We start from the raw sequence: 24,571 nt of genomic DNA, 5'->3' as shown, positions 1-24,571 counted from the left end.
GTCAGTCTAGGACTCCAGGAAACCAGGGTTTAAATCCCTGATCAGGCATGGAAACACATTGGATGACCTTGGGCAAGTCAGACTCTCTCAGAGGAAGAAAATGGCAAACCTCTTCTGAATAAACCTCTTCTTTGTCAAGAAAACCTTATGAGAGGGTCACCATAAATTGTAGTCAATTTAAAGGCATATAATAGCACATCAGCAACAACAATAAAAAAGGAATAAAAATAAATGTAAAAGCACTACAATAAAAGCAAATGCCAGCAGCACCCATAAAATATTTGTCTCCATATCATAGTTGGCTCACCATGGCACTACCTTTCCATGGTGATGGGATTGCATGCTCTTGTGAGTGCTGCATGCTCTGCTGCTATAGAGTCTGTCATGTCAGATAGGCCTCTGCCAGAAGCCAGGCAAAACGTGCCAAATAGCACATTTGAAAGATGGTGCTAAATAAGAGTTCTGTGGATACTGTGGACTGCTAAAAAGACAAATAAATGGGTTTTAGAGTAAATATAAAGCCTGAACTCTCCCTACAAGCCAAGATGACTAAACTGAGGGCCCAAACAGACAAGGTCAAAATAAAGCTGCTTCAGGTCACTTTGGAGGTATGCTGTTTAAATGATGCTTGTGTCCTAAGAGGCCTGAAGCTGCGTCAAAGCCATGCTCCAATCCTAAGGGCTGGAGCGCAGCTTTGGTGCAGCATCTGGCCTCTTAGGATGCATGCATCATTTAAATAACATATCTCCAAAGTGACCCGAAGCAGCTTTATTTTGGCATGTCTGTTTGGGCCCTGAGACTGTTTACTTTGGATGTATCTTGAGAAGACATAACCCCCTAAAAACGACAATGATGCTTGGTAAGGTAGAAGACAGTAGGAAAAAAGGAAGACGGCATTACAGATGGATAGATTCAACCAAAGAACCCACACCCCTAAGTCTGCAAAACCTGAGCAGGGATGTTGATAACAAACCAACTTGGAGGGTCTCACATTGATATGATTGCCATAAGTTGAAGTTTGACAGCAGTTAACAACAAAAACAATCATAGCTGGGAAGAAGGGAGTTGAGATAAAGGGCACCCAGCAATCTTATTGCCGATGAGATTTGTGGACGATGGACCTGGCCAGTACATTGCAGTAACAAGGTTGATTGCTGGTCTTAGTAACAATAAATCCAAAGAATGCAGGCCATACACATGTCACTGGAAGCCTTCAACATATTCAATCATGTCTCTTAAGTAGTAGGAACTATTGGAGAAACTGAATGAACTCACACATAAAAGTGATTAGTGATTAGAATAATGTCATTAAAGTACAGGGAGAGGAGAAGCAACATCAGAAAGTTGTCAAGATAGCAAGATATATTAATGAGGAAGAACATACAAGCCTAGGAGAGGCTGCAGCAGTTTGCTTTTGCCTGAGTCAGAGGGTGTGTTCTTGTTGTTTTGTCATTTGTTTCAGCAACAACAAATGGCTTATTGACAAAGATAGCTGCCACTGGTTGAGGATGGGTTGGTGTGGCTGGCCAGCATCTATTTCCCCAAGAATGCAGGAGGAAGGTAATGGGAAGGGAGCACAGTCTCTTTTGCCCGGCAAACGGTTCAGAATGATGCTCAAATGGAGCCATTCCCCTTTTTCTTCAACATTACAAATAGCCAGAGAATTACTCCTGGTAGCAGAAAAATAAATGAACTTTAAGATATATGAGAAAAGCAAAATTATGACCTTCTGTATGGATTGAGATCAGAGCTTGGAAAGTGTTCATGAAAGATAGATTTGGCACCCTTTAGCTATTAAAAATTCTAACAGCAGGTTTTGAGATTTGTTATTCCAGTTGATAAACACCAGAAAATGTCATTTTTGAGTACTAATGAAAATTTTCTGTTCCTTTAATTTGTTACTGGCCATTTTAAAACTAATTTTACAATTTTAAAAGAAAGCAATTGGGCAATACATCTGACAAATTCATTTTACTGAAATTTCTTAATGTCTCAGCATCGATGGATATACCCCCTTTCAGGGTTTACTATTAACATATCAGCACAAACATCAGTGCTTCCAAATTCTAGGTTAACTTGTTCCCCAGGCTTATAACACCTCTTGGGAATCTGAAACCACTCATTAAGCAACCCACACACCTATGTGTGGCAACAAGGTTCAATTTCCCATTTGAGTATAAAAACCCACTGGGTGACCTTGGGCAAGTCACACTCTCTCAGCCTCAGATAATCTCAGTGGCAAAGCTGCTCTGTAGAAGCTTCCCAAGAAAACCCCATGATGCTAGGAAAACCCCATTTTGATTTATGGCCTTAGGATCGCCATAAGTCAAAAATGACTTGGAGGCACACAACAACAATAGCAATTTATGAAGTCAAGGGTTTATGTTCATTTCTTCCATGTGTAAGAAGGCTTACAAGATCATTTAACTTGAAAGACTTAAGTGCCCAGAATTTTTTACAGGAGTGTTAGGGTTAACCTGAACAGAAGGACAGTGTTACTTGGTTACCTGAAATCTCTTTTGTACATAAGTAAATGTATACACATGCAAGAGCCAGTGTGGTATAGTAGTTTGAGTGTTGGACTAGAACACTAGGAAACCAGGGTTCAAATCCTGGCTCAGCCATGAAAGCCCATTGGGTGACATTGAGCAAGTCATTCTCAGCCTCAAAAGAAGGCCATGGCAACACCTTTCTGAACAAATTCTGCCAAGAAAACCCATGATAGGTTTGGCTTAGGGTCACCATATGTCAGAAATGACTTGAAGGCACATAGCAACAATACATATGCATGTGTATATATCCCTCTCCCTTCTGGTACAAAGGTACAGTGGAGCTTACAACATTTTCACATTACAGTTTCATGAAAGTATATAAATCAGCCAAGAAGACAGGATCAGCAGTTAAAATGAAAACATAAAAACAAGATCTGTCCAATCTAGCAAAAGCCTATTGGAATAAAACATTAAACAGGCAGTGAGGAATGGCAAAAGAGGTTGAACCAAACCTCAAAGGGCATTGCATAAATCAGGATATATTCACTGGAAATGCCTTCTCTTTTGCCCTATCTGACATGCTTCTCTCTCAGGGGAGACAAAGAAGAAGAGCTTCTCTTTCTGATCTTAGTGAATTAAGTCATAAGGATCTATAATTTGCACACTTACAAAAAACATCATGTATGATCTCTCATGTCATATTTGGAATCCTGGATCAGTCTAAAGAACATGCTGGATTATTTCTGGTTTAAATTTGTTCCAAGTTGGTGGTCATCACTGAACCTTGTGCCAGTAAAAACTGTTGCTTTCTCTTAACAGTAGAATGCTTTTGCCTCTGAAATTTAAAATATATTTTTCCTCTATTAATTATTAATTATTTTACTTTTGTTTCAGCATCATTTTTAAAAAAAAGTTTCCTCTGCCTGCAAGGGTACCAACATTGCTGACTTATCCCAGATATTTCTTCCCTCATCATCCAAGTTCTGATTTCTTTCTGCCAGCCTTTTTGTGTTTCCAGTTGCTTTTGCTCTCATTTTTCAGGAGCGCCACTCCTGAACCACAGTACCAATCATCGAAGTGCTGGTGAAGCTCCATTGGGCCCAGCTTGCTGAAGCAGGGCAATTACCATTGATAATCACAATAAAATTGGTCCTGAGATGTAGCTATCTCATAACCATGGTGATAGATTCAGGACAAACAAAAGGAAGTTTGGTTTCACACAATTACCTTGGTGGGATATATGATGTATGTAAGATGTCATGGTCCCCCACTGCCTCAATGGCTTTTTAAAACAAAAACTCATAGTAGGCACCTAGTGCTAGACCACAGCAACCAATTGGAACCTCCATACTTGGAATCAATAGCCTCTGAATCCTGGAGAGCAAAGACTTGTTGTGTGTGTGCATGTAGAGAGAAAAAGAGAAGAGAAGAGAAGAGAAAGAATAGCCTTTATGTCCATCTTGATTATCCTATTCAATCAGGGGCATTGGTAATGGAGTACAGGGGAATGGAGCAGGTTCAGATTGCTTTTGCAACTCAACATTACAGTCAAGCAGATCAGAATAGACAGAATTACAATAAGTGATGACCAGACAGACAGGTTACATCAAATTCAGCCAATATCAGGCAAATCAACCCCTGACAAATCAGGTCAAACTCAGTTTACCTTGGTATCAGAGCAGGTTCAATTGCTGAAATATTAGTTCAAAGTACAAAAGCAGTTTGAAGTCAGTTAGCTCAGCAGAAAGGAAAGGAGAGGACAGAGTCAAATCTTGCTCTTCTCAGTAGGTACAAGTGAAAGCAAGTAGTTTCAGCTTTGTATGCACTTCCTCCTTAAAAATTGTTGCCATGTTGGCCACACTTTGACATTTCTTGACCATATGTGTCCCAGTTTTCATCTGTGAAATGTTGGAGGGAATGTAAACCACTATCCAGACTCTCTTTCTCTCTATGACATGGCGTTCACAAAGAACTCAGCTTGAAAAGTGAAGTCCTTGTAGGCTGCATGATGATTCTTGTGGCCTGGTGTGTTATTGTGGCTCTTCTGCACAACCATTAACATTGCAGGAGTCTTCTCTTTTCCATCTGGCCATCCTAGCTTGCAGGGTTTGAGCACTGGACAAGGAAACCTGGGTTTGAATCCATGTTCAGCCATAGAAACATGGTGGGTTGATCTTGGGCCAATCACCCTCTCTCAGCTTCAGAGGGATGCAAAGGTGAACTCCCTTTGAATGAGTCTTGCCAAAAAAAAACCATTATAGGTTCATCTTATGGTCACCATAAATTGGAAATTATTTAAAGGCAAGAGTGTGTGGAGTGGAGTGTTTCCTGAAGCCACCAAATCCTATCTGGGGCATTCCTGGGATTTGGGTATAGGAGCTCTAACATCTGTGGGCCATTTAGAAGTATTATGCATGCTCCACCGTTAGGAGCAGGATGCTTGATTAGATCTCACAAGACTTCTCTTATCTTCAGATATACAGCCTAGTTTTTAGTAAGGATACCCTTACTCAAATCTACCTTTCTGTCATTCATTAAATATGGACCAGCGTACCACCACTTTGCAGTCCAACAGATGTAATCACAGTGTCACCAATGTCAATTTGCCAAAAGTACCATCCACCTGGAGCAGTTATTCTCACTGCTAAGAGTCCACTGTGGCATGGGTTATCCAGCAGCTGATCCAGCTACAAGTACAAGCACAGCCTCAAAGGAAGAGCCCTCCACCATGTCTTGAAGGTTGGTAAATGTGCATTTTTTGCTTTTGGAGAATTGCCTCAGTGACTAATTCCTTGAAAACACACACATGTGGTTTGCTGTTTATGCTACAGTTCCACTCCTACCTTGGCTTTCGTCCTCACCAGCTGCAGCTTATCCCATCATCTATGATGTGTCAAAGAAACTTCCCTCTACTTTTCTGTAGGAAAAGCACTAAGCAAAACACTTGCCTTTAAGTCTCTCTGAAACCACCAGCTGCTTTTACCCTACCTACTGCACCACGATGCCTGGTTATTGAAAATAATCCATGGGGATGGCTTAATAGTCAGCTTCTTCCAGGCATGAAAGCTTTGATATGGATTAGCTTGAGAATCACAATAAGAAAAGTCTTTAGTTAAAAAAGGCAGAAACATGTCTCAGGCTTTGGAGCGATGCCAGGGACGACTTGAGACTACAGGTTTTAAAACTGGATCTCTCTGGAATTAGTTTCCAGCAGGATCCATTTCCCCAGATATTGCCTCTTTAGGGCAAAAGTGGGCAGCCATGAAGGTATGGAGAACCACAGCTTGTCCCCTCAGGCCACACCATTGCTTCCAGCATGACTGGAAGAGATGACAAGTCACTTCCATTTCCAGGATTTGGTCTAAAAATAGTAGGGTTTTTCTGCTTTCTCCAGAGCTGTGGGGTGGAAGGAGACCCAAACAGCTACATTTCTGAGACAATTTGGGAAGAGGGCATTTTAGGACAACATTTCAGATGATTTAAAAGAATAATTAAGGCTAGTTCTACAGTTGGCCACCCATTTCTACAAATTCTGCATCTATGGATTCAAACATATCCCTCCCCCAAAACATTAAAAAAGCAAAGCTTGATTTTACTAGTTTATATAAGAGACACCATTTTACTCTTCTGTTGTATATAAGGGGACTTGAGCATCCATGGATTTGTCTTGGAACTAAACCCAGGGAGTATCAAGGGCCCATTGTATATTCAGGGAAAGGCAGTGCCAAACTACCTCTGAGTGTTTCTTGCCTAAGAAAACCCTATGAAATTCATAGGGTTGCCATAAGTTGGCAGTTGACCTGTAGTAGTACTAGTGCTAATAGTACTGGAGTTTTGAGGTGAAACTTGAGAGGCTTCAGGAGCTGCAAAATGGCTCCCCAAAGCCTGTGTGCAAGCTGGGGATCACACTCTCCCCACCCTACTTTCATGCATTTCATTCTAAGAAATGCAAATGGGAAAGAGGTATTTAATTTTTTCACCTGAAGGAGGTGCCAAGTCTCCTCTTCCATTCAGAAGTCTCCAAGAGTGGAATTGGATAGGGAGGGAAGGAAGGCTTTCATGCCATCCATAATTTTTTTGTGGGTTTTTTGGGCTATGTGGCCATGTTCTAGAAGAGTTTATTCCTGACGTTTCGCCAGCATCTGTGGCTGGCATCTTCAGAAGAATCAAATTTTATTCTATCTTCTCTTCTCTCTTCTCCTTTCCTCCTCTAGAACAAACTCTTCTAGAACATGGCCACATGGCCCGAAAAGCCCACAAAAAACTATAGATCAGGTACTGTAAGTATTTGAGGAATGGGTAAAACTAGTTCCTTGGGAGATGCTTTGATAAAGGAACACAACCTGAAAGAATGCAAGAAATATGTCAGTATTCTCTATATGTGATCAGCCTAAATACTGTAAAGGCACCAGATCCTGTCTGATTTCAGAAGCTAAGCAGGTTCAGCTCTGGTTAGTAGTTGGATGGGAGACCACTAACAAATACCAGCTTTGGTAGGCTATATTTCAGAGGAAGGAACTGGTACAGCCACTTTTGTGTATTAATTGCCTAAGAAAACTCTATGAAATTTATGAGGTCTGAAAAAGTTAACAGTCATCTTGAAGGCGCATATACACATTCTTCTGTATGTGCACAGAGATAGTCTTAATTTCTGCACTGCTTCTGTGCTACCAGCACTTCATGGAGTGAGATGTGGTACAGCGTGCTTGTTCTGAAGTTTCTCCTCCTCTTTGTCTTTCATTCTATTCATCTCTACCGCTTTCTCCCACCCCTTTTCTTTCAGTCCGTCTACTTACTCCATTTTTAGCTTATGACTTATTCTGGCTCTGTTAAACATGTCAATCCTCAAAGCATATGTACTATCCTCATGTAACATGCGCAGATTGTCATGAAATATGTAGAACAAAATTATACTCTAGATAGCTATTTTTATCTGGGAGGACAGAAATATATCTAAATTGCATCCTGGAACAATGTCTGCCATCACCTTAGCATGCAGTGCCGATGCCCTGCGTGGGAACCTCTTCAATGAAAATGGATCGAGAGCAAAGCTCTGTGTGTGTGAGAAAGGGGAGAGGAAGGAGGGAAGGAGGGAGCGGAGTGAAAGAAAAAATAGCTGCCTTGGAAGTGCGACATTTGTGGGAGTGTCAGCCATGAATTTGTGACAGTAGGAAGGTACATTTTACTTTCAAACCCAAGAAATAGACAGTGCTAGACTTAGAAATTTTGCCATGCACTCCCATGCATCCATGCTGCATCAGTTCAACAGGTGCACACATTCCTTCCTTCTAGGATTATGTCTGCAGCCTTATAATTTGGGCTCTGGAGGGGAGATCTGGTGACCACTTCAGGTTGTGCACTTTAGGCATTTTTAAGAGTGGGAGAGTAGAGTGATAATTAAATAGAAACTCCAGATTCAGAAGCAGTACATCTGTGAACACCAGATTGGTGAGAACAAACAGAGCTGGGATGTCACTGGGTGGTGATGGTGCAGGCTGCATTGGATGACACTCTGTGTGTGTGTGTCTGTGTGTGTGTGTCTGTGTGTGACACCACTGCCCACCCCCAAATGTCTGCCTTTTGGCAGAAACTAGCTGTGGCATATGCCCTTTAAATTCCTGGACCTCAGCAGAAAAGGCATGAATAGGGCAAGGCTCAGTAGCTGGAGAAAGGAGAGACCTCAATTTTTTAAAACTATCTTGATAGTAATAGCATTTACATTTTTATAGTGAACTAACTCATTCTCTAAGTGGTTTACAATGTGTTCGCCAGTTGCCCCCAACAAGCAGGGTCCTCATTTTACCAGCCTACGAAAGGATGAAAAGCCGAGTCAACCTGTTACATTTAACCTGTTAAATTTAGCCTGTTAATTTTCTGTTAAAACATTGCGTCTTACCAAATTTTCACTTTAACCACCTAAAACCATGTAATTGTAAATACAGGGCCTGAAAAGACAGGCCAAAATAAAGCTACTTCGGGTCACATTGGAGGTATGTTGTTTAAATGATGCATGCATCCTAAGAGTCTGGAAGCCGCATCAAAGCCGTGCTGGCGAAACATCAGGAATAAACTCTTTTAGAACATGGCCACTCAGCCCAAAAAACCCACAAAAAACTATGGATGCTGGCCATGAAAGCCTTCAACTTCACAGAGTTTGGGAAAGTTACACTTTGGACTACTACTCCCAGAATGCCATGCTAGTTGGGACATTCTAGGAGTTGTTGTTCCAAAAAACATAAGTTTCCAAAGTTCCTCCAACAACTCAGTTCTTAACAGGAGAAATGAACTGTGTGGCATAGTGGTTTGACCATGGGGCTACAACTCTGGAGAATAGGGTTCAAATCCCTGCTTGGCTGGGGAACCTTGGGTAAGTCACACTCTTTCATACTCAAAGGATGGCATTGGCAACCCCCCTCCGAACAAATGTTGACAAGAAAATCCTGCAGTTATTTCGCCTTAGGGTCTCCATACCTTGAAGACACACAACAACAACAAAAACAACAGATTGATAGGATTCCTGGAGATTATTCATGCAGCGGGGGGCCACAGGACTGTCCTTGGAACAGCTCCCCCCTCTGAACAAATTCATTTAAACAGGGTATTAGAAAAGATCCTAAAATGTAAAGATATACAACTGAGGACGAAAGTTAGAATCATACAAGCCATTGTATTCCCTTTTACTATGTACAGTAGTGAGAGCTGGACAGTGAAGAAAGCGGATAAGAGGAAAATCAATTCATTCAAAATATGGTGCTGGAGAAGAGTGCTGAGGATACAGTGGACAGCAAAGAAGACAAACAAATGGGTCCCTGGACAGATCAAGCCTGAAATCTCCCTGCAAGCCACGATGATAAAGTTGAAGCTGTCATACTTTGGTCATATTATGAGAAGGAGTACTGTAACTCACTGCAAAAGACAATAATGCTAGGAAAGGTGGAGGGATGTAGAGAGAGAGGAAGACTGCATTTAGATGGATGGACTGTATTAAAAAGATCACGGGCATGATTTTACAGGACCTAAGTACAGTTGGCCCTCCATATCCACTGGTTTTTTTATCCAAGGATTCAAGCATGAAAATATTCGAAATACATATAAATTCTAAAAAGCAAACCTTGATTTTGCGGGACACCATTTTACTATCCATTTATTTAATGGGACTTGAACATCCATGGATTTTGTTATCCGCGCGTGGTCCTGGAACCAAACCCCAGCAGATACCAAGGGCCCACTTTAAAACAGTGGAGGACAAGGAGTCTTGGAGATGTCTCATCCACAGGGTCGCCATGAGTTAGGATCATCTTGAGGACAGTTAACAACAACAACAACAACAAAGTTTCCCGTGGTGATGAGTATCCTGCATAAACTACTGTCAAGAAGAGGGCTTGAGAGAGCTGAGCTGCACATTCTGCAACAACACACAACTTTTTGATTCTTCAGGAAGCACTGACAGTCACTCACAACAAACATAAACATTTTACAAGGTTGGCTGGAAGGAGATGCTGTTATGCCATTAAGAGCCATTTTATTGCTCTGTTAATGACATCCTTTATGGATTGCACTGTTTCTGTGCCAAAGGCTGTCTCTGGCCACTCGTGGCTGCCCTAGTTCGCAAGCTGGCAGAACTTTTTTTTCTGAGCTTGAAAACACTACGGCTTGGAAAGCACATGGGGAGAAGGGGGAATCAATGCTGCAGCCTCACAAGAGGATGCCACAAACTATTTTGGTGGCATAGTTAGCAAAAACGATTCTACGTGATCCTTGCGGCACACTTTCAAGACTGCAAGGGCCTGAATGGATGAGTTTGCAGTCAGTTTGTGGCACTGTCTGCAGAAACCAGTACTTCGGTTTTTCTGCTGGAGTTTTCTGCTATTGCAAGGGTCTGTGTGTTTGTGGGTGTGGAATGACGTGGATGACAGAATTGGGGGCATTCTTATCAAATTTGCAGATGACACCAAACTAGGAGGAGTAGCTAATACCCCAGAGGACAGGATCAAAATTCAAAATGACCTGAATAGACTAGAAAGCTGAGCCAAAGCTTAGGGAAGAAAAATGAAATGCACAGATATAGGATGGGTGACACGTGGCTGAATGAGATTACATGTGAAAGGGATCTAGGAGTCCAAGTTGAACATGAGTTAGTGCAATGCGGCAGCTAACAAGGCCAATGCGATTTTAGGCTGCATCAATAGAAGTATAGTGTCTTGATCAAGGGAAGTAATAGTGCCACTCTATTCTGCTCTGGTCAGGCCCCACCTGCAATATTGTGTCCAGTTCTGGGCACAATTCAAAAAGGATATTGAGAAACTGGAATGTGTCCAAAGGATGGCAACTAAAATGGTGAAGAGTCCGGAAACCATGCCCTATGAGGAATGCTTTATTGAGCTGGGTATGTTTAATCTGGAGAAAAGAAAGTTAAGAGGTGATATTATAGCTCTGTTTAAATACTTGAAGGGATGTCATATTGAAGAGGGAGCAAGCTTGTTTTCTGCTGCTCAAGAGACTAGGACCTGGAACAATGGATGCAAGCTCCAAGAAAAGAGATTCCAGCTCAACATTAGGAGGAACTTCCTGAGAGTAAGGGCTGTTCGACAGTGGAACACACTCCCTTGGAGTGTAGTGGAGTCTCCTGCGATGGCCCTTGTGGTCTCTTCCAATTCTATGATTCTATGATCCTAAGACCCACCTGAGAAATGTGGCTGCCTGAGGCAGGGTAGCACATGCTCCTCTCCACACTCTCCCAAGTCCAGGTTCATTATAGTACCCAAAGCCAGCAAAGGTCCTGCGTCAGAAAATCCCACAAGTGTGTCTGCCTCTTCCTGACAGCAAAAATAAGAAAATAACTTTTAAAAGTTGCTCTTTCTTATCTATTAAAATGCAAATGAAACCTGAAACCTATCTGCTGAATATGATGGATAAAGAATTTGAAGCCAAATTTGGGAAATTGCTTTTTTTATTTTATAACTATGGCACAAGTAGCCCTAGTGCAAAAATGGAAATCTGAACATGTCCCCAACAAAGAAGAATGGCTATTAAAATTATTCGATGTCCTGGAAATGGATAAACTGACCCAAATCTTAAATGAGAAGCAAACAAAGAATATTAATAATGATTGGCAATTAATACATAACTATTTAATTAAGACATGAAAAATATAAAAGTAAAAAAGAAAGAAAAAAGTGAAAGAGACATAATGTCCTTTCTTGACTTCAGGAAAATGCAGTGAAGGGAATACACTAAATGGGAAGAAAAACAGAAGAACAAGCCTAAAGTTAGGAAGAAGAGAAACATGCAAAACACAGAACTTAGTGAATAACCCAGTGGTATATTAGCTGGATTACATAGTGAAGATACCTCCAAAAACAGATTGTAGGAATGTATAGACCCCAGATTAGCAAGTTAAGAAATAGAAAAACTAGGATGGAAACGATATTAACTAAATAAAACAAGATAATAAAAAAATACATGAGTGAGTCTTGCACTAACTGTAATGAATTTATAGTAAGTTAAGTAGGTGCGATCTGCAATACGTATCAACGCTAGAAAGTCAGAAATAGAGGGATTGATAAATCGGCAGATGACGGAAAGGAAGTAAGGTATGAATGAAGATGAAGTGTAGAAAGTAAAAGCAAGTGAGTAAGGTCTGAGTAAGTGAATTGAGAGTGAGAGAGTCCAAGAGTAAGTGAATAGAATGTGAGGAGGGAATAGACAGGGAGGAGAGAGAGGAGCAGAGAAGAAGGAGAGAAAGAAGAGAAAGCAAAGTGGAGGGAAAGCAACTGAGAAAGGGAGAAAGGAAGGTAATAAATTGATGGAATAAAAAGAAGGAAATAGCTGAGGGCCATTATTGCCAAATATATTGTTGAACCATAGGGTTGCATAGATACAGTTAAAGATAATGCTGGAGATGAGTAGGTATGTAATTATGTGTGTGTGTACGTATTGTATTATGATGGTCATTTCTTCAATAATGCATGCTGTGTGGATTTATGTTTTTTGTAATGTTTTTAAAGATTTAATAATTTTTTTAAAGTTGCTCTTTCATGACGCCCACCTTCATCTGAGGCAACTGCCTCACTTTGCCTAATGACAAGGCCAAGGCTAGTATTGACTATTCTTCCATTAAAAAACAAAACAACTTCCCACACATGGAAAATTGGGCTGAAGCCTAACCTTCTGTCTGCTCTGTTCCTTTCTGATCTGCAGGGTTTCCGTGGAGCAAAACAGCACTGATTTGTGCAGCTCAAAACCCCACCTGCAATCCAGGAGTTGTTTGGCCATAGAGTAATCCCAATGGCATAAAGAAGGCAAGAGCCAGTGTGGCCCAGTGGTTACAGGGAGGGATTAGGGCTGCATCCACACTGCAGAAATAATCTGGTTTGACACTACTTTAATTGCCATGACTCTATGCTATGAAACTCTAGGAACTTGTGGTGGCCCCAGAGTGGAGCAGAATGCAGTAGCATGGAGTCATGGCAGTTAAAGTAGTGTCAAAGTGTTGGACTTTGGAGATAAAGGTTCAAATCCTGCCTTGGACATATAACCCCATTGGATGACCTTGGCCAAGTCACACACTCTCAGCCACAGAGGAGGGCCATGGCAAACCCCCTCTTGAAGAAACGTGCCAAGAAAGCCCCATGATAGGCTCGCCTTAGGTTTGCCATCAATGACTTGAAGGCAGACAACAACAACTTCTCTCTCTCTCTCTTACACATATACACATGCCCACCAGACTGGTTGAGAAGTGGCTGGTGCTGTGCCCAGGATGACCAGATGTCCTCCTGACCCCAAAGGAGGACAGTTCAAAGACATAGTTGTGTTAGTCTGTAGAATTAATATGTAAAGAGATCTTGTAGCATCTTTGAGACTGACTGAAAGAAAGAAAGAAGGTGGCAGCATGAGCTTTCATAGGCATCCAAGGGAGACAAAATGGAGGCCATTCCAGAAACATGGAGGACCTGACCCAACCAAATCTCAAAACACTCCTAGAAATCTAAGAACCATGCTCCTTAGTCCTGCTCAAAATGGAGGACCTTTTGGAATCCCAGCTGGACAGAAGCTTCATAGGATCCTAGAGCTGGAAGAGACCGCAAGGGCCACCAGTCCAACCCCTGCCAGCTTTTCTTTCTTTGGGAATAGCCTCCCTTTCCCCCCCCTGGAGGGTCCTCCATTTCACCCATCTGTGTCCGGGAGGAATTCCCAAAGGCCCTCCATTTAGAGCACGGCTAAGGAGCACACTCCGGGTGACCAGAGGTCCTCCTTTCCCCGGACGCGTCCTCCCTTTGGGGCATCACTTCTATTTCGCTCTTCTTGGCTCCTGTCCTCCTTTGTCCCTCCACTGGGGGGTGCCCTGTCCTCCATCCCTCCCGGAGGCATTCCAAAATGCCCTCCCTTGGGAGCATCACCAAAGAAGGATGCCTTTCCATTCCGAGGAGTGTTTCCCCCTCTTTCCTTGGATGCTGGGCGGTCCCTCCATTGGGGGCACCCCGTCCTCCTTGGGTCCTCCATTCCCAGGACCCGCCCTCCATTTCAGCCTCCCTGGTGAGGAGGCATTCCCAAAAGCATGCCTTTCCCTTTCTAGGAGCGTTTGTTCGCCCTTCTTGGGACCTGTCCTCCCTTTTCCCTCCTGGCCTGGGGCCCCGTCCTCCTTTTGGGGGGAGGGTTGGGGACAGGTCCTCCTTTCCCAGCCTCCAGGAGCCCTTCCCAACCAGGGCTCCTCCTCCTCCTCCTCCCTTTGGAGCCTCCCTTCCGAGAGGAGCCTTCTTCCCGCTCTTCCCCCGGAGGGTCCTGCCTGGCTTGGGGCAGGAGGAGGGCTCTTCCCCGGAGCTCCCTCCCCTTGGCCTGAGTCCTCCCCTCCCTCCCTCCTTCCCTCCCTCTCTTCCTTCCTTCCTTCGGGGCCGCTCCGTCTGCTGCTGCTGCTGCTGCTGCTCTGCCTGGAGCTGCCATGGCGGAGGGGGCTCCGGGGGCTGGGAGGGGGCTGGCGGGGCTGCCAGGCTCGCCCCAGCTGTGAGCCCCGTGGCTGGGCATGGCAAGGAAGGGCTGCCCCCCTGGAAGGACCAAGGAGGAGAGGAGGAGGAGGCTGCTCCGCCGCTGAGCCTTGGGACGGAGCCGCGCAGCTGCCCGAAGGAGCCCGGAGCCGGCGGGACTGGGCTGGCCTGAGCCACCCTCCTCTTCCTCCTCCTCCTCTCTTCGCCCCTCCGTCGGAGGCTGATGGAGGCTCCTCCGTGCTCCTCCTCGAGGAAGAGCCTCTCGCTCTCCTTGCCCATGGCGGCCTCCCGGGACCCTCTCCCGCCCTCGGGGGCCCCGGCGCCTGCCCTGCTGAAGCCCCCGCAGCACCTCTGGAGGCAGCCCCGCACCCCGATCAAGATCCAGCACCGCGGCTACTCGGACACCGACCGGCCCCCGGCCCACCACCGGCAGCCCATCGAGAGGGCCGACGCCGTCGACACCAGCGACCGCCCGGGACTCCTCCGCAAGACCCGCATGTCCTGGCCCTCCTCCTTCCACGGCTCCACCAGCAGCACCCACGGCCCCGGAAAGCGGTAGGGGGACCCCGGGGGGGGGGAGGAGGAGGGCCCTGGCAGGGGGGAGCTTGTGGGGAGTTTGTGCCCCTGAGGGGTGACTTTGTGTGGGTGAGGGGTGAGTCTGTGTCCCTGAGAGATGAGCTTGTGCCCGTGAGGGGCGGGTGAGGAGGGGTGGGGGAGTTTGCCTCCTCCTCCTCCTCCTCCTCCTTCAGGCTGAGGGGAAAAAAGAGGAGGAGGAGGAGGAGGCTGACCTTCCTCCCAGCTGGGGCAGCCATGCAAGCCATGTCCAGGAGGCCCCTTGAGACCTCTGGGGGCTTGGCAGGTGCTAGTGGCCAGGAAGCTTAAATGTGTGGAGAACTGTGCGGGAAAGAAGAGCACATTCACAGGATGATAAACCATGCGTTGAAGCCACACAGTAGAAATAATCCAGTTTGAGACCACATGAAATGCCACAGCTCCATGCTATGAAACCCTGGCAAAAGAGCATCTTGTTGTGGCCCCAGAGTGGAGCTCTGCAGACCCTCTTTCCCTGGAGGAGTTTGCCCTCTGCTTCAGGGCTCTCTCTGTGAGAAATTGGGGCTGCCAATTTGGCGCAAGTGGCAAACCTCAGTTGGTGGCAGTGGCTGGGGGCTTCCATGCTGAAGGAAAATGGAGCCTTTGGGGGCTTCAGAAGCCCCCACTTGCTGCCTTGTTCATTCCACCTATTTGGGGTCTGGCAGTGTAGTTCCACCTCTTGGAGGACTTTGCTTTTTATTCCCCCGGGAGAGTTAGAAGGTAGAAAAATCCCCTCACACACACACACACACAGACTAGCTCTTGTACATTTTTATGTGGTTTTATACTGCTTTTTAGAATATTTTGAACCGTTTTGAATTTTCATCATCACTTTTTATATGAATTACTTCTTATTTAAGTAAAACATTCTCTCTGTTCAAAGTAAATGTAACATGTTATGCACACATACTAACAAACATCAAAGCATGCAAACAGAAACAAACAACATACTGTACAATAACTTCCACAACTTTTTCCTATTGTTAATTTCCCCAAATTTATCACTAATTTATATCTCCTCTAGTCATCAATATCTCAGCTCTCAATATAATATTGTCAATGTGAAGCCAAAGGCTTTCATGGCCAGCATCCATAGTTTTTTGTGGGGTTTTTCGGGCCATGTGGCCATGTTCTGGCAGAGTTCATTTCTGACGTTTCGCCAGCATCTCCTCTGAAGATGCCAGCCACAGATGCTGGCAAAACGTCAGGAATTAACTCTGCCAGAACATGGCCACAGAGCCCCAAAAAAAACCTACAAAAAACTAGAAATGTTGTTGTTTTTTAATCTGTGAGCTGCCTTGGGTCCCTTCTTGGAGAAAGGCAGCATACAAATGAAATAAATAGATAACATCCGCATGCACACAGATATACATAGAGATACGGTGTTGGTCTCTGTCGCACTCTATATTGAGACCTGGAGGCAAATGATTCCCAGTTCTTTTCTTTGACTAACCCTCAAAAAATACATTGTCAAATCTATCATGTGCACCTGTAACATTAGGTTGTTTAAGGAAAAGTCATTTGCAGCAGCCCTTGGTATCTGCTGGGGTTTGGGTCCAGGACCTCCCACGGATAACAAAATCCATGGATGCTCAAGTCCCATTAAATATAATGGCTTAGTAAAATGGTGTCCCTTGTAGAAAATGGCAAAACAAGGTTTGCTTTCTGGAATTTGTATTTTTTGAATACTTTTAAGCCATGGGTGGTTGAACTGTGGATAAAAAAAATCCTTGGATAAGGAAGGATGACTGTGGCCCCATATAGACAGGCCAAAATAAAGCTGCTTTGGGTCACTTTGGAGGTATGCTGTTTAAATGATGCATGTGTCCTAAGAGTCTGGAAGCCACACCAAATCCATGCTCCAGTGGAGCGTTGCTTTGGCACAGCTTCCAGAGTCTTAGGACACATGCATCATTTAAACAGCATACCTCCAAAGTGACCCAAAGCAGCTTTATTTTGGCCTGTCTGTATGGGGCCTATATTTCATTTCATGTATGTGGAAAGGAACAAGTTTACAACAGGGGTCTTTAAAGAGAGCCGGGGACCAGCAGGGATTGGGGTATATAGTGTTGCCCTATCACCTGTGGCAGGGAAATGACTGGTAGTGATGGGTTTGCTCCACACAGACACACATACCCACACATCATGAATTGCAGTGGGAATAAATGACTTTTCATTAAATAACCTAATGTTACATGTGCACATTATGGATTTGACAATGTGTTTATTTTTAATGGTTAGTCAAAGAAAAGAACTGGGAGTCATTTGCCTGCAGGCCTCCTCCTCCTTTTTGTTCTCAGTATTGGAATTTCTTTTGTTTATGGTTTGCAAACAGGCATTGAGTTGTGCCCCTCCCCTACACATTTTCCCCATCGGCATCGTACTTTTTCCTTTATATATAGAGGGGGTGAGAGTGTCAAAATATCAGCGTCTTTGGTTCACTGAATGCCCTCTCCCACATTGAGTGGCTTCCTTTAAAATCCAATTAACATTTTGTAACAAGAGGAACATGAAGGTGGGGAGGAAAAGGCACTAGTGGAACATGTTGTCTTTATATTTATTCATAATTTTTGTATATATTCTTGCTTCATACAAGTTTTTACTCCCCAGTAAATTCAGTATTAAGGTATGCCTTGGTTAGGGTTGGCATTTGGGGTGAGGATGCTGGGATCCATAGTGTGGGGCTTACTCAAGTCTCAACTTGGTAGGTGAGCATGGAGGTGGACATTCCCAGTTGTTTAAAGGCTTGCACTTGGAAGTGCTGGGTAGAGCATAGTTACAGTGAATGACTGAAACGTTAACAATCTCCAAATCAGTTTCCATGATTCTATGAGTCCTGCATTCATTGCCCCCATTGAGCCATCTTACATATCTTGAAATATGTTCCAGGTGCCACTGCAGTCCCTATTCAGTATACATTCAGGTGTTTCTTCTGCCAGTGCATCTGCATAGAAAGAATTCCCTGAAGGCAGGACACTAGAAAGATCCCATGCTAAGTCTTGCTGTAATTTGTATTAGCCATAAACCAAGAAAGCTATCAGGACTGGATGCCTGAAATAGCACATCCTTTAACTGATTCAGAGCAATATGTCTGTGTTCGCTCAGTCAAGAAATGGGCAATTTATGCTGTCTGCCGCACCCCTGGATGATCAGCCCCAGCCAACATCACCAGTAGTGAATAGACTAGAATCTTTATTATGGTCATAGACCAGCACAGACCAGTAGTGAGAGGTGATGGGAGTCACACTACAGTGGCTAGAAGGCTACATATTCCCCATCCTTGTGTGTTAAGTTTTACAAATGGGCATCTGGCCCCTTAATGGCCAGCTCTGACATATTCTTGCCCTCAAAACAGAGTGAATTTTCACTCATAGACAAGCTGTGGTCACCTTGTTAGGTTCCTCTGCGTACTCCTTCCTTCCTAAGACTCAGGGTCTTTTGTCTCCAGGTAATCATGAGAGTGCTTGTTGTTGTGTGCCTTCAAGACATTTTCAACTCATGACAACCCCAATCACAGGGTTTTCTTCACAAAATTTGTTCAGAGGAAGTTTGCCTTTGCTTTCCTCTGAGGCTGAGAGTGTGTGTGACTCACCCATAGACACCCAGTGGGTCTCCATAGCTGAGCAAGGATTTGAACCTGATCTCCAGAGACCCAGTCTAGCACTCAGACACTGTCTCCTGTGAGGGCACTAGTAGGGTCTAATCAAAGGTGAGGAAGAAATAACTTGTCTTCCATTATACATGCTTGGCTTCTCTTGCTCATAGCCTTTTCCAGTAAGGCAGGGGATACAGGGAGAGCCAGCATGGTTTGAGTGCTGGACTATGACTGAAGAACAATGTTTGGTTCCCAGCTTGACCATGAAACCCACTGGGTGACCTTGGGCAAGCCACATTCTCTCAGCCTCAGAGCAATGGCAAACCTTTTCTGAACAAATCTTTCCAAGAAACCTCTATGATAATTGCCATAAGTCAGAAGTAACTTCAAGGCACACCACATCAACAACAAAGGAGATACGGGAGTTTCAGTACAGATTTCAATATAGAATTCAATACAGAATTCATTAGTTCGGGGAAATACCTGGCATGGGAGCCCAGCCCTCATCAGTTCCAGCCCCATCCACTAAAGTAAGGTTTACTCTGTCTCAGCTGTCTGATGATGATTGAGCAGGCTTTTTAAGAAGCCTAATGCTTAAAGTGATTGCATGAGGGAGCGGGAGGGTAGGCAGATTGTCTATCTGCTCCTGCAATGTAAAACCTCAGCCTCCCTTTGGAGTATTACAGGAGGGATGCTGTGGTCTGTCCATCTTTTGAACTTAAGCCCTTTGCCCTGTGCCCCGCTGGTAATAAAAAAGAACTTTTATCCTTGCATCAGTTGTGTTTCTTGGGTAGAAGACAGTGTTCCATATAACTTGCTTGCTCACTGATAGCTTCTTAGGCTGGGGATGCTTGCCTATACTTGCCTTGCTTTTTGATCAGCTGTACCATGATGGCTTAACCCATGCAGGAAAATATTTCTGCTTTCCTTTGAAATTGCAATACTCCGGGAAAAGGAGCTGCAATTCCAGAACCCACAGCCAGCATGGGATTGTTGTCTAAAATTGTAATTTCTCCCAGAGATCTGTGGAAGATGGATTTTGATGCAACTCCTGCTCCATGATCCTTGTTGTCAAGTTCCTTTCCCTTCCCTTCTTCTTTGATGGGCAGCTCCAGCTGGCACAGGATATTGACATATGTCTAGATGTTGCTGAGGGAAGAAGTGGGAGCAGAAGACGAGGGAGGGAGAAGACAACGAGGATTGCCATATGGCCACAGGGGAAATCATAGTCAAGCATGATTTCTGGTTGACTCCTGGGAGGGTGATCCCCCCAACCACTTACCCTTGCCTTTTGCTCTTATAAGTTAACAAGACATCATATCTCTGAGCTACTTGTGTGCTGATGTGTTTTGCTATAAATGATTGCAGACGTACTGCAAACGATTGTGGATATATCTTCTACTGGGACTGAGAAGAATATTTAGTGGCCTGTCCTATAGGGCATCATGTGGCCATCCATCAACAGCTAGTATAGCCAATGGTGACGGATTGTGTGAACTGCAGTCCAACAGTTTTTGGAGGGCCACGTAATTCCCAGTCCTGACTTCTGGTGAATGAGAAACCCCTAGGTGTTTTCCCAACCCTAGTAGTAAACATATATATGATGGTATGTGGCAGATTCCTTCCCTAAAAACAGTGAGCACACAACTCCAGACATTGTTGGGCTGCAAATCCTGACAGCCCTATCCAGCAACAAGGACCATTGGGAAGCTGCAAGCACACACATACACACACATATCCCAAGAGTATCATCAAAGCAAGGTGAAAATCAGTGCATCCCATCTGACGGGGTGAGAGAATGAACAGCATGCTTACCCCATCTCCTTGTTAGTCACAGGTCAGCTCCAATGCCTGTTGTCATAGGACTCCATAATTTCTACCCTCTGCCACACAGAGAAATCAGGAAAAAAGGATGCTTGCAGTGAGGGAACAGCATTCATAGATAGGCTTTTGTTTTCTTATGAGTTAACGTAGTTGTATATTTGATGCAAAGGGAGGCAGATATAGACATTGATAGGGCAATCATTGTAGCATGAAGTTTTGTTCTGTATAAGCTTGTGCTCATTCCCCCCCCCCCCCCGTAATCTTCAAGCCAAGTCATGAAAGTCTTGTGACTAGTCGATGGGTAGGGGACAAGCAGTGTTCCACTTTGAGAAGTCCTGCACTTTACTGCTAGAATATGTTCTGTTGTTTTACCATATTTATCTCCTGTTTCTCAGATGGCTATTGGCTCCCAAAGCAGCTTGCATCAGTGAAAAGAGAGAGAAAGAGACAGGCTCTGCCATTAGACTTGCAAACTAAAAAGACAAGATGCCTAAGGAGTGGAAGGAGAGGGAGGGAAATTGAGGCCAGTAGAAAGGGGTGACTTACAAGCAGGCACTTGAAAATAGTTCAGACCACGCTGATCTTCCCATGTTGCTGGTGTTCTGGTTTGAATAGCAGTGCATGGTTTTTGATGCTTTAGCCAAAGGAAGGGATACACAACTTCCTTCCTTCCTTCCTTCCTTCCTTCCTTCCTTCCTTCCTTCCTTCCTTCCACCTTATTTCATGGAGTCCTACAGCATTGGAGCTGACCTGTGTCTAACAAGGAGAGGGGGTGGGAAGCATGCTGTTCATTCTCTCACCCCGTCAGGTGGGATGCACTGTTTTTCACCTTACTTTGATGATACTCCTGGGATATTTGTGTGTATGTGTGTGCTTGCAGCTTCCCAATAGTCTTTGTTCTCCCAGCTAATGGCAGAAGCCAGAATTTCTACTCTCGCATGCCAGGGCAACAAAAGGGATGTGCACAGGATTATGTGTATGCTGTAGGCTTGCAGGAGTGCAAAGAAAAGCTCAGATAACACTATCAGGGCAACAATATGGTTTTTGAGCATCTCAGCTATCTTTGCTTGCGTGTTTGTTTCTAGTCCTTATGGTTGGAGGCGGTTGCATGAAAACTTTGTAGGAAAAGTCTGCTGGAACAAAAGAAGTTATTGCAAATTTGTATGCAGATTAAAATAATTCAGTTTTTCTCTCTTAGGGCAGAATTTAGATTACCCAAGTACACTACTTTTTTTTGAAAAGAAAAAATGCTTGCTTACCTGCAGCTCAGGTATAACCATATGATACAGTGGGCTGCAGTTGCTTAGAAAGTTGCCCTGGCTTTTCTGCTAGGATTTTGTAAGCCTGGAAATATTTAAAATTTGAAAAGGCGATTCTTGCTGCATGTGATTTGACTCCCTCTCCCCATTTCAGTTTCAAATCTGCTCAGACCTTCTCCTCACTTTTTCCTTCTTCTACATCTTTCAAGTTTCTTTTAAAGCTGTTCAGTTCCACTGGTGTATCTACCAGAGAGAGAGAGAGAGAGAGAGAGAGAGAGATTTTGTCTATTGGTATGAAAAAAAAATCCTTTGAAACAGCTGCCTTTGGGCTGGCTGGTATCAGACATCTACTGCCCACAGACAGTCATTAGCCTTAATAGAACACCGTTGGCATTTCAAGTGTGTGGATGCAAGGGAGTAAAAGAAAATTAAAGTCCTCAAAGTTTCTTTTCAAGCAAAGTTCATCTGAGATTCTGACAACCAACCAAAGAGTTAGTGGAATAGTATGTGGGAATTTACCTCTCATGCCCCTTTATTAATAATTATTTTAGTGTTTAATGTCTCATAGCTTTTTTCTTTGTCTGTTCCAGCATGTTAAAAAATTGGGAAGAACATAATGCCCCTAAATTGTGTTCATTGTGTTCTCCCCCCCCCCATATATTAAAGTTCAGACGCAATATTCCAAAATAAGGTACATTATGATAACTTTCGTCTTAATGGCCTGGTCTGGGAACACTGGAATTGGATATATCGATGGGGTAGATGTGTAACAGGCCATGTGTTTAGTCTGATTGATAAAATTGATGCAGCGTTCTAACAGCACACAGACCTGCTAGAATAACAGTGTGGCACTAAAGTAATCTGCAGTCTTTTGTGTTGTACAACACAATTTCAGTTCACGAGTTCCAAAGTCATTTGTTACAAAGAATGAATTAAGCCGTCAGGGCTGTACAGTGGTGCAAAAAAGTATGCAGACCTTAATGATGATTATGGAAATTCCATAGTTTTGGCATGATATCCTTTGTGAATCAAAGCCAGACCATTTCTAAATATCCAGTAGCTAAATATTAACCAGTATCATGTCTTGTGAGATAAAACGGTGCATAATTCAGGCAAACAATGAATACTTTATGAATACTACAATCAGAAGACATCTCTGTGGACCTCAGAAAAGCAGACTTTGCTGCTCATCATTCTAGAAAGAGTTTAAAACCATTTCTAAGGCATTTGGGCTCCACTAATCACTACCAGACACATAATGCATGAATGGAAGAGGTTCGGGATCACATGTTATTTACCTGAAGCAATAGTCCTGCCAAAGTTTCTCCAAGAATAAAAGTGGTACATCATTGAGGAAGTCACAGAGAACCCCAGAGTAACAGCCAAGGGTTTTTTAGGCCACTCTCCCCTTTGTTAATGTGTTTGTGATAAAAAAAAATCAATCAAGAATGGTATTCATGGGAGGATTGCCATTGGTCTCTAAAAAGAACATTCTTGTTCATCTCAAGTTCACTAAATATCACAGAAATGATCCCCAAGACTTCATCAGCAGTGTTCTCTAGAAAGATAAGTCTGTAATGGTCCCACTACTGCTCTTCTGTAGGAGAAGGGACTTCTGATGATCATCCAGCTGCCACCACCTACTGATTTAATCTACATAACCCAAAAACTCAGTGGAAGTTACTGATGGGCTCAACTTGCACTTTCTCCACCTCTTGACTCTGCAGAGGTTTTCCCTCCCTAGTGCGAGATGAGGGAAATAGATGGTAAAAGAGCATGGAAGAGACTGGAGATATTTGAAAGAAAGCTTTTTATGCTAAACAAGCAGTTTACATTATCAAAAGGGTATCTTGTACATGAACGGACCTTCCTTCAGGCATTACTTAAGAGTATAGTCGGCCCTCCTTGGCCACAGATTTTTTACCCATGGATTCAATCTTCCAAGGCTTGAAAATACTGTATGCTAAAAAAGTATAAATTCCAAATAGCAAACCTTGATTTTCCATTTTATATAAAGGACACCATTTTGCTCTGTCATTATATTTATTGGGACTTGAGTAGCCATGGATTTTGTTATCCATTTGGAATTTATACTCCTGGAATCAAACCCCAGCGGATAAGAAGGTCCCACTGTAGTTACAAAATTACCAATAGTCTAGGCTAGATTCAACTGAGGTTAAAAAGAACATAATTCCTCATGCTAAATATTCATATTCTACTCATAATACAGACTGAGTTCTCAGTCTTAGATATTCATGGGAAGCTGGGAGTTTAGGTGCCCTTGCCCAACCTGCAGCCAAGCTTCCCTAGGTGAGGCAGGTATCTCAGCTTCAAAGTCCCAGTCTCCCTTTGGCGGGTTACAGACCACCTATTTGGGGCGGGCTGTACCCGACCCTTTCCCCAGTGTATCGGGGCCTCAGCTGCCAGAACAGCAGCCGCTGAGGCCCCGATCTGCCGCTTTTCAGGCTGCGGGGAAGCGGCAAAACGCCGCTTCCCCGCAGCCTGAAAAGGGGTGTCCTTGGGGCTTCAAGCCCCAAGGGCACCCCGCGGCGGCGGGAGGGGGAGAAAGGGGCCGCTTGGCCCCTTTCTCCCTTGCTTCGCTGGGCGCAGCCGTCTGAAGGCTGTGCCCAGCGAAGCAAAGCGCGCTCAAACCAGGAAGGAGCTCCAAAACGGAGCTCCTTCCTGGTTTGCGCAAAGGGTGCCCTAGGCGCCTGGCGACGAGCGAGGACGTCACGTCTGCGCCACCCCGTGTAGAGCACCGCACCTCCCTAACCCTAGTACGCGCTCTGCGCGTACTTTAATGGCGGTCTATAACCTGCCATAGTCTTT

General features: G+C 44.1%; 1 protein-coding gene across 2 annotated transcripts in view; it reads left to right on the top strand.

The window, feature by feature from the left end:
- The first annotated feature begins 14,476 nt into the window (after positions 1-14,476).
- PDE4A (phosphodiesterase 4A) overlaps positions 14,477-24,571 on the top strand; it is a 353,540-nt gene continuing 343,445 nt past the window's right edge. For both annotated transcript variants that reach the window (XM_042449010.1, XM_042449007.1), the window contains exon 1: positions 14,477-15,028. In XM_042449010.1, coding sequence (XP_042304944.1) covers positions 14,697-15,028 — 332 coding nt within the window. In that variant the 5' untranslated portion in view covers positions 14,477-14,696. The remainder of the gene's footprint in view (positions 15,029-24,571) is intronic.

The sequence above is a fragment of the Sceloporus undulatus genome, chromosome 2 (genome assembly GCF_019175285.1).
Source record: "Sceloporus undulatus isolate JIND9_A2432 ecotype Alabama chromosome 2, SceUnd_v1.1, whole genome shotgun sequence".
Classification (NCBI taxonomy): Eukaryota; Metazoa; Chordata; class Lepidosauria; order Squamata; family Phrynosomatidae; genus Sceloporus; species Sceloporus undulatus.
Note: the sequence above shows the minus strand (reverse complement) of the source record. Positions and strands in the feature narration are given on the sequence as shown.